Source organism: Stegastes partitus, unplaced genomic scaffold (genome assembly GCF_000690725.1).
Source record: "Stegastes partitus isolate 25-593 unplaced genomic scaffold, Stegastes_partitus-1.0.2 Scaffold125, whole genome shotgun sequence".
Taxonomy (NCBI): Eukaryota; Metazoa; Chordata; class Actinopteri; family Pomacentridae; genus Stegastes; species Stegastes partitus.
Window position 1 is genome coordinate 258,518 of NW_007577856.1, and position 9,101 is coordinate 267,618.

The 9,101-nt window shown below is 41.0% G+C and overlaps 1 protein-coding gene across 1 annotated transcript in view; it reads right to left on the bottom strand.

Moving 5' to 3' along the window:
- neto1l (neuropilin (NRP) and tolloid (TLL)-like 1, like) overlaps positions 1 to 4,602 on the bottom strand; it is a 75,391-nt gene extending 70,789 nt beyond the window's left edge. Inside the window, exons 1-4 of the mRNA XM_008278502.1 lie at positions 4,575 to 4,602; positions 3,923 to 3,979; positions 3,690 to 3,824; positions 2,997 to 3,245 (exon numbers count right to left, since the gene is read on the bottom strand). Of these exons, the coding sequence (XP_008276724.1) occupies positions 2,997 to 3,245; positions 3,690 to 3,824; positions 3,923 to 3,979; positions 4,575 to 4,602 (469 nt within the window). The remainder of the gene's footprint in view (positions 1 to 2,996; positions 3,246 to 3,689; positions 3,825 to 3,922; positions 3,980 to 4,574) is intronic.
- Positions 4,603 to 9,101: the final 4,499 nt, after the last annotated feature.

Here is a 9,101-nt window from a genome sequence, read left to right on the forward strand (position 1 = left end):
GAAGAGACTGAGCATGAGGCATCAGGGTGTAATTTCTCTGACAAATAAATTGTGCATCACATCACTGGGCCAGCCAAGTTCATTTAGTCACTGCTCTGTTTGAATCTCCTACAGCGGCGTTTCTTACTCCCTCTGATGCCACACGTGATCGGATGCATAGTGTCTGCACACTTCAAGGGCCTCGTTGAAGCATCTCAGTGCATGACACTAGATATTGTGAGATTCCTGTCAATGGTTCTTCATTCACCGACTGCTTTACTAACAGCATTAGTCATCAAGAGCACAAAAGCTCTGAAAAGATGCTGGCAGAATGTGTAGAAGAGGCATAAGAGTTTTTTTTCAACATCCTGTTCCTAAAATGACTGAAGAAAGAGAGTAAGAGGAGCTGATTCATCTCACCTTTGTTGCCACTTTTTTTTCTCCTTCCCATTCATCAGAGGAGGGCTGTGTGAATTAGCATGGTTAGCAGAGCAGCTGCAGATGTGAGACGCTATTCACATTGCCAGATTTCAGAGTATCAAGTCGAGTGAATTCAAGACTTTTATCTTCTTTAATTATGCAAATCATATGCCACAGATATTTCCTATCAAGTCGAGAGGCAACGCTTTTTTCTTTGCTCTCAGCAAATTTTCAATGAGATTCGCGAGAGGAGCATGAAAAGGGAACAATACTTCAATTGCACATTACAGGAAAAGAAGTCTGGATTCCTTATCTTGGATTATCAAGGAGGGAATAAAAAAACAAATGATCCTTCGTGTATAGTGCTTTTTTTTCTTCTTTTTTTTCTTACATTTTTGGATGCTGCAGTAGTGCTCTTAATTGGATTTTATACTGTAGTTCAATTTTTCTTCACACTCAATAGGGGAGACAGTTGAGCAGACTACCTTCACTGCATCAGAGAAGTATATACTGAAAATGCCACCATTAAAATGCAGTCATATTTAATGCTCACATTTATTAAAGAAAATATTTGCCCTTATTTTCATTGTGCTTGTTGGCTTTTGTGTCAGGAGATGAGAAAACTGTCTGTACAGTCATTATGAAGTCATACAACTAGCAGCTTGGTTAGTCACATAAAAACCAAATTGTGGTTCTACTACGCAAAAAAACAAGATCCAGTGCGTTAATTGTTCAACATTATAGTGTGTTCAGACGCAAGGCAAATTACAGACGTGGCACACTCGCAATGCAAAGTCAACAGAATGACACAATGGGCAAGATTAGCCTGTTGAGGTGTGAACTGAGGTGAAGATGCGTCAGCATGAAATGGAAATGTTTCCCCTTGAGTGAAATTTGTGCTCTTCCCCGGGCTACCTCATCAATATACAGAGACGAGAAGAAAGGGGAGAGAAAGTGGAGGGAAATAACAGGAAGAACTGGAGTTCTGAGATCAGCCAGAAGCTGGGCTAACACACACACACACACACACACTGTCACACTTGGGCTGGGGGGCGTGAATTTCCAGCTAACGCAGCTTAAAACTGGCTGTTTGGGTTGACTCGACACTGACTACACAAAAGAACCAGTGGTCAGATCTGTGCCAGTGAATGACGCGAAGTGAAAACTTGGTCGGCTTTCTTACGCTAAGACATCAGCTGCTTTATTTCTTCGAATTCAGTGTATTTCTTTGCAGAAGTACCAGTAAGCTTATTTTGCAGAATGATGAACTATTCCTTTATTGGGAGCTCACTTAATATGAGCTACCCTTCACATTACAACCTAGTAAATGTTTAGCTACTCAGCTGGTGTTGCTGCTGAAGAGCCCCAAATAACACATTAGCAAAATCACAAGTAGATTTCTAAAGAGCGAAACTTAAAATGAAGCTGATGGAGCAATTGATGTGTAAAGCACAGCTGCAGGATAAGAGATTCATGCCTCAGCAGACAGCATCTCCGTAGCAGAGAACATAACTCTGCCTGACACGCTCTTGAAATCGTGTCAATTCATGTTTTATTTTTGTGTTTTTTTTTCCCCTCCATTCTTTCGAGCTCCTTTCTAAATTATGCAGAAAATATCACACTGTAACACTGTAACTTTTACTGTGATTACATCAATCAATTGAGCAACACCAGTTTTTCCCTTGCTGTAGTTTTGCATAAGCAATTTACCTTCTATTTCACAGTCAATGCTGTGAAGCCCTTCGCTTTAATCATCACCAGATTTCATTGCCACGAGCTGCATTTCTTTCCCACTCATCACTGTGATTTCGCAATAACGACACGTGCAAAGTCTTTAAAGATAAATCTATAACCCCCTGTTCACCTCGGTACCTTCCCTTTCAATAGCGTGCAGCTTGTATCATGTTTCCCCAGATGAAAGCTCTTTGTAGTCCATACGTGTTCATCATATAAACAATGACACACTCAAATATTCAATAGTGAAACGACCCTGAAGGTGCAGTGGATGTGGAGACAAATCGGCATACCCTTTATGTTTCCTCGCGCTGTGCCTTTCCAGCCCCGAACACACCAAAAAAAAGTTGACAGTGTTATTAAACCCAGTCAAGTGTGGGTGAAGGAATATTAAATCATTGTTATGCCCTGATTCTTCGTCATCAATCCTCACGCTGCTTCAGTAATGGGATCTTAACCAAAGATGAGGCAAATTACCAAAGCCTTGGTTTTACACATAACCGTAATTACTAACGGTTGTGTTCGACAGCACAGATTGGTTCGCCGCTCTCCATAAAACCGAAGAGGTCTGCCGATGACACTGTTGGCTCCAAATATAGAGAGAAAAAGAAATAACAGGCTAACCAGCTACAAGAGTGTCCCAGCCAATGACAGCACACTGCCAATGGAAATAGAGAGTGTGTGCAGACAGACAATCAATAAAGCTGCAAGAGGCTCCCACAAGGCCGAGTTCTCTGGATGATGTTTGTTATTCATTTGGATCCTTGCTGTTGGAGCTATAAAGCATGGATATGCTTACAAGGAGGGGAAAAATAAACTGACGGAGACAGTTAGGCAAAACAGCTACAAAAAAAAAAACATACCTGCGGTGAAGTTGTAACTTGCTGAAAATCCCACTGCTTCCAGTTCACCATCTGTAACAAATTTTATCCAAAGATATCGGCCGCTACTCCTGATATCAGGCGGGCTGTGTTGACCGCAGTACCGTCCGAGAATCGGGGAGAAGCCAAACGGTCCATCCCGAACCTCGATGTTGTCAAATTTACATTCCCAAGAGGACTCGATTGAATAATTCTCCTCAAAGTGTAGATCAATACACTGCCTCGGGGGAGCTGGGAGACACAATGGAAATAATTAGTGCCCATCATGAAAGCATGGAATAAAATATTAGTCATACTTTCATTGATGAACGTTCAACCTGTTTCATTATCAGCACGCCCACACAGTCAATACACACCTCCAATCCTGGCTGTTAGTCAATTCATCTCTAAAACACCAGAGCTGTTAGTTCCACATTCACTTTGGTAAATTTTCTTTTTTATCCGATTATGTGCACTGATTCATCAAATGCCATCTTTTAACAATCGAGAAAAGAAGTGGCCACTTGGTGTCTAATAACCAACACATCTCATCATTCACTGAGCAGTTACTGTGATTTTCTCCTCAGGAGAACCCCAGGAATGCTTTAGCTGAGAATAAATAGCTACATCACATTGACTTTTTTCTCTCTCTTTTTTTTTTTTCCCCCTGCTGCTGCGTTTAAAGAGAATATTTACCTTCAAGGATGTAAACACACTCTGTGTCTGGGGGGTATTTGTTTGGGTAATTGGGAGAAGTGAAGAGCCCTCCTTCTGGTTCTTTCACCCACGTTCCACATTGACCTGCAGGTTTCACTCCCGAATTGTTTTTCACTAAAATACACATATACGGCAAAACGGAGAGATTAAAGCTTTGAAATAGAAGATGTTTGGGCAGAAAAAAAAAAAGGTACTTTGGTGATGGAGATTACCTGCTGGATCCTTCTTTGTTGCCCCACACAACCCAAGTATGAGTAGACTTGCAACAACTGTAAGAACACAAAGATAGATACAATTTTAATGGAAGATTTTGACATGATAAAGAGCGATTTAAAAAAAAAAAAAAGCACACAATGCCTATAATAATGAGGGTGTATTCCCTCATAATATACACAGAGGTGCTGTAACTCATAAGCCATAAGTTTTAACTAAACCATTAAAAAAACTGTCACAAAAATGGCAAAAAAAAGCTAAAAAATAAAAATGGACCACTACACTAAATACATCATAAACTATAACACATGATGTAGTTTCTGCATATACAGTAACCCCCCTAGAATAAAGCTGAATATTAAAAAAAAGAAAACCACAAAGAGAACTTACATAGTGACCTTCAACAGTGAGTTTACAGGTTGTAGGATGCAGTGCGTCTCTGTATCACATCCCCACACTTATTTTGCCAATCAAATCACTATTCTGCTCCTGTTTTCAGTTTGATCTGTTGCTCAGATATTTAGCATCCCTCTTAAACTGCTTAAAGGATTATTATACTTCTTTTGCGTTGGGGGTAAGGCATGCAACACAAAAAAAAAGAAAAAAAAAAAAGAGCTTCTGAGCTCCAGCTGATGAATACGGATGTCTTACCGTGATGGAAGCTGTGCCCATGTACCATGTCTGTTCCTTTCACAAACGGCTTCAGACTCAACTAATTCCATTTAGATTTAGGAATACTTGAAAAGAAAAAAATGTGTAGAGATAAGAGATGAGAGTTTCTGAAAATTCACACGGAGAACCCGCTCATGCCACACAACCTTTCGGTGAAAGAAAATAAGAAGAAAATGTTTTACTCCTTCTTAGAATCTTTAAGTGGAAGAAGGGGGAAAAAAACACCACAAAACAATCCTTTCAGGTGTGTCACAACAACTACTAATCACCAGTTTCATATAAAACCAAAAACAATTCCAAACACTCGCCCGATTTCCATCCAAACGTTTCTAATACCCTTTGGTGCTTTTGGTGCACTGAAAGGATTAATAGTCCCTTCATCAGCCCTTCTCTAATCGCTCCACCTTTGCGATCTTCTTTTGGAAAATATCATGGACAGGCTTGTTGTTTTGTCCTCTTTGGTCCCTTTATCAGGAGAGGGGATCCTTCAGGGGCACGTAAAACCACGCAACACTCATCTCTGCGGCGTTTTCTTTACTCTTTTTGCGCTGCGTAAAAATCTCCTGGAGAAAAAAAAAAACAAGAGGGGGAGGTTCTGAAGAAGAAGAAGAAGAAAAAAATGAAAAAGAAATTAAGTGGATTTTCGGTTGGGTTTCATTTGTCGCCCCCTTGTTTCTCAAAAAGCTCTGCGCTGAGTGTGTCCCTCTGTCTTGGCTTCTGACAACTGGAGAGTCCCCGCAGCCAGCAGGAGTTAATGTATGATCTCCCTCCTCCTTCCGTTCATTCAGCACTGACTACAGCCGACCAATGCGCCACAATCCTCACGTACTTTTGACGCACGCATTGCAAAAACTTCTCCAGGATGCGACTTCATCCACACGCATGCATGCGCGCACACACTCACCGGGAAAAAGTAAATAAAAGAGAGGTGCTAATGTGTGTGTGTGTGTGTAGGTTGTGTGTGTGTGGGAACAATAAAGCACGCGATGCAGAATTCATTCCAGCTTGTGGATCTGCCGCGCAACGAGAAATGGAAAGGTAAGCAGAAAAGGCAATGAGATAGGAAATGGAATAAACAAGCAGACGCGCACGCATGTTCCATCAAACATGGAAAACAGGCACGGAGAGATGGATTAAATGGAGAAACACGGCACTGTTACACCAACAGGAGCTGGAATGTTACAGTCCTGAGATGTAAGCAATCAACTCCTGCTTATGCGCATTAAAATGACCCATCACATCGTCTCCTGCAGTTGGGATGCATCCAAAAACACACAAGTGCTGTAGTTTAACAACTAAACCTGTCACCAGCTTTTAAGTCACCATGGATAACATCTTCAGAAAGTCTCCCGACCTCTCTATGTTTCCAATTTCTACAAGAAATGAAGGAGTAAAATGACAGAGAAGCTGCACCTCTCTGTCTTTCTTTCTTTTATCTTAAAAAAAAAAAAAAAAAGGAGAAGCGAAAAACACCCATTACTTTGGTGAGGTGTGAGTGTCGGGATGTATCCACACTCTCCTACTGAGTGTGTAGTCGCTCTCACACCTGATGACAAAGCTGATCAGAGGGTGCCCAGGGACAACTCAGGGGCTCGGGCTCCCAAAATAGTCTTGGCACCCAGTAGACAATATCCATCTTCAGATACTCCTGCTGCAGAGGCAATCTTGGACCCGCTCCCTCTGTGTGTACATTAATGGCGCCGGTTAGCATTTCTCTCCGCAATTTGGACGAACTTTGAAATCGACTGTTAATGACGGCGAACGCTCGTCTGAAATCTTTCGCAGCACGGCAGACTTAAGTGCAACAACCTTGTTTCCATTCTGTCTCTCGAACGTGTGTCTTTCTGGCGCGCAACCCCTCCTGAGATTTCTCCGATAAAGACTTGGTATTGTCTCCGACGTCCTCCTCTTAATTACATCCTGTCCCAGAGATTGGCCTGTTACTCACTACCCTGAAAGTGTTTGGTTTTTATAGCAGGTAATGAAGACTTTGAAGGTGCCACACTGACTCGGAGAATACGTGTGGGAGTGGGAAATCTCAGAACTCTTTTCAACTAATAGGCTCCGGCTAATCTGTTATACAGAGTGATTTAATGGACTTGGGATTTAGACCCCCCACACAAGAAGTGAAGCTTAGCCATTCACTTTTCTTGCTACTGTACAATAAACTCCCATGGAGCCTGAAAACCCGTAGCATGGTGTAGCTCGCTCTGCTTTACCCCCGCTAAAAAAACCATTTCACAAACACAACAACAACAAAAAAATGTGGGACTGAAAAGATTTCAAAATGTCAATTTCTCTGCAAAGGCAAAAGCCTATTATAGATCTTACAGTCTGAAGGGATGTCAATAATATCTGCACCAAAATACAATGCCGTGCCAAAAGCTTGTTATTGATTAACAGTGGGGCTGTGTCGTCTGACAACTTTATAAGCACAACACCACTCGTTTCTGATGGGTAAACTCCGAGATAAAGCGGCGGAGCTATATGGGAATTATTCAAATGAGGCTTATCTAGTCCACTGTATGCAACAGTAGCCCTGGTGAATTTAACAGCAGCCTCCAGTTTAGCTATATAAACTGTCTCTTTGACTGAATAGCACTGAGGCTGTGGGAGAAAAAAAAATAAAATTCATTCAACAGTCTCTGAAAGAAGTGTCGTTTTTAATTAAGGAGGTCTATCATTCGGTCGGAGACGACTATTGTCCTGCGTCGGGCTCACCTGAATTTGCAATTGTAATCAGTTTGGGGAAATGGGACGTACGGACCTCGAAACATACATTTCACTTACGGCGCACACATAACTAACCTGACAGACCAATGGAGCAATTCATTGCACATGTGCCGCTCTGTTTGCCGTTTCATCTTCAGTGAAATTTCTCGTTGTGTCACGCACCGTAATTCCTATACAGCTTCTTTCCATTCCCCCAAAAAAACCAGCAAGGTTTATGCAAAAACACACACAAATACAGTCGTAACGAGTGTACTCTGTTGCATATACAAAACAGCAAGTAATTCATGATTGCATCCTGTTCATTTGGCTCACACTTGATGAGTAAATTGGGCATTCACCTTCTACTTAGTGTCATTCTAATGACACTGCCAGCACTGTTTCTTTTTGTCAGTCTAACAGGGGACAGCGCTAAAGCGGATAAACACTTAGGCTAATGCCTTCTGCCCAGTGGGACTCAAATTAACCTTATTAGTGATGCATTGAGCAGTGTGTTGGCCTAAAAAAACACAATTTATTTGTCATTCAAGGCGCCTTGTAGTTCATTAAGCAGGACCCAGTTACAAGAAAGGGTCGCTCCGACCACGGGCAAATTTTGAGCTGCTCTTTATGCTACATTAGCTGTCTGGGTCTCTGGTGATAGACTGTCTTTATCCTGGCCCTGCACCTGGAGCTAGTAGGAAAATAATTCCATCAGATGATAGCCCCATAAACTACCTGTGGCTTCATTTTTTTTTTGTCGAGGTGCTTTTGTTAGTTTGCAATGCAGCATGCCATTTAAAGCTCTCTGTGCTTTCTCTCTCTCTCTCTCTCGCGCTCTCCAAAAAAGCATGAGACCGTTTTAAATAAGGCAAAATGAAGTGTAAAAAATCTGATAGGGACGGTTAAAGGGAATTATATTTGACACAAAAACACCAAGCAGAAAAGTATAATGTGTTTGACAAATGCTATGTAGAAGAAAAATCCTAATACAATGGAATGACTGTATCGTACTGCTGCGACAGTTATTTTCATTATTTGTTACTTGTGTGCTTATTTTCTGAAATTATTTGCTTTGTAAAATGTAAGAAATTGAGAAAATCTCTGTCATAATTACGCGAAGCCCAGATGAATGTCTTCAAATCCATTCAGAAGTCCAAAACCCGTAAATGTTACATTTACTGTCAATGACAACAAACACAATAGTCCTATTTAAAAAGTCCGATCTAGCAAAATAAAATTAAAATTATTGCGTAAAAATAACTTATGTACACTTGATTGATCATTAAAATTAACAACTATTCTATTTTTCGTTTTAACTAAACATGTTAGATGTATGACGACAACGGCATATGATCAGAAATTATTCCAAACTGAACATACGTGGCACAATAAATATATCACAGTTGGAGCTGAAACGTTGATTTCATATTTTATGACTGTAGTCTTCTGAGTGATGGTCTGAAACATGAATTGATCCTTTATGTCCTTCTTCTCTTTAACATACAAAGACGTCATTGTGAGCATATGCAGTATATAGAACATTCAGAAGGTAGAACTACTTTGTTATCTCTGCACACTAACACATCTACAGATGGAGGCAACATGAGCTACAAGAAAAATGTAAATTGCAAAGCGGCAGCTTCCAACATCCTGGAGTGTGCAGGTGTTAGTGAGACCCATAGCACTGCTCTGAGTAGAACACTTACTGGGGAATGGATGCGTGTTGACTGGTTTTCAATGCCGGCAAATGAATACACACACACACACACAAAAAAAGCCTGAACACCTGTGACA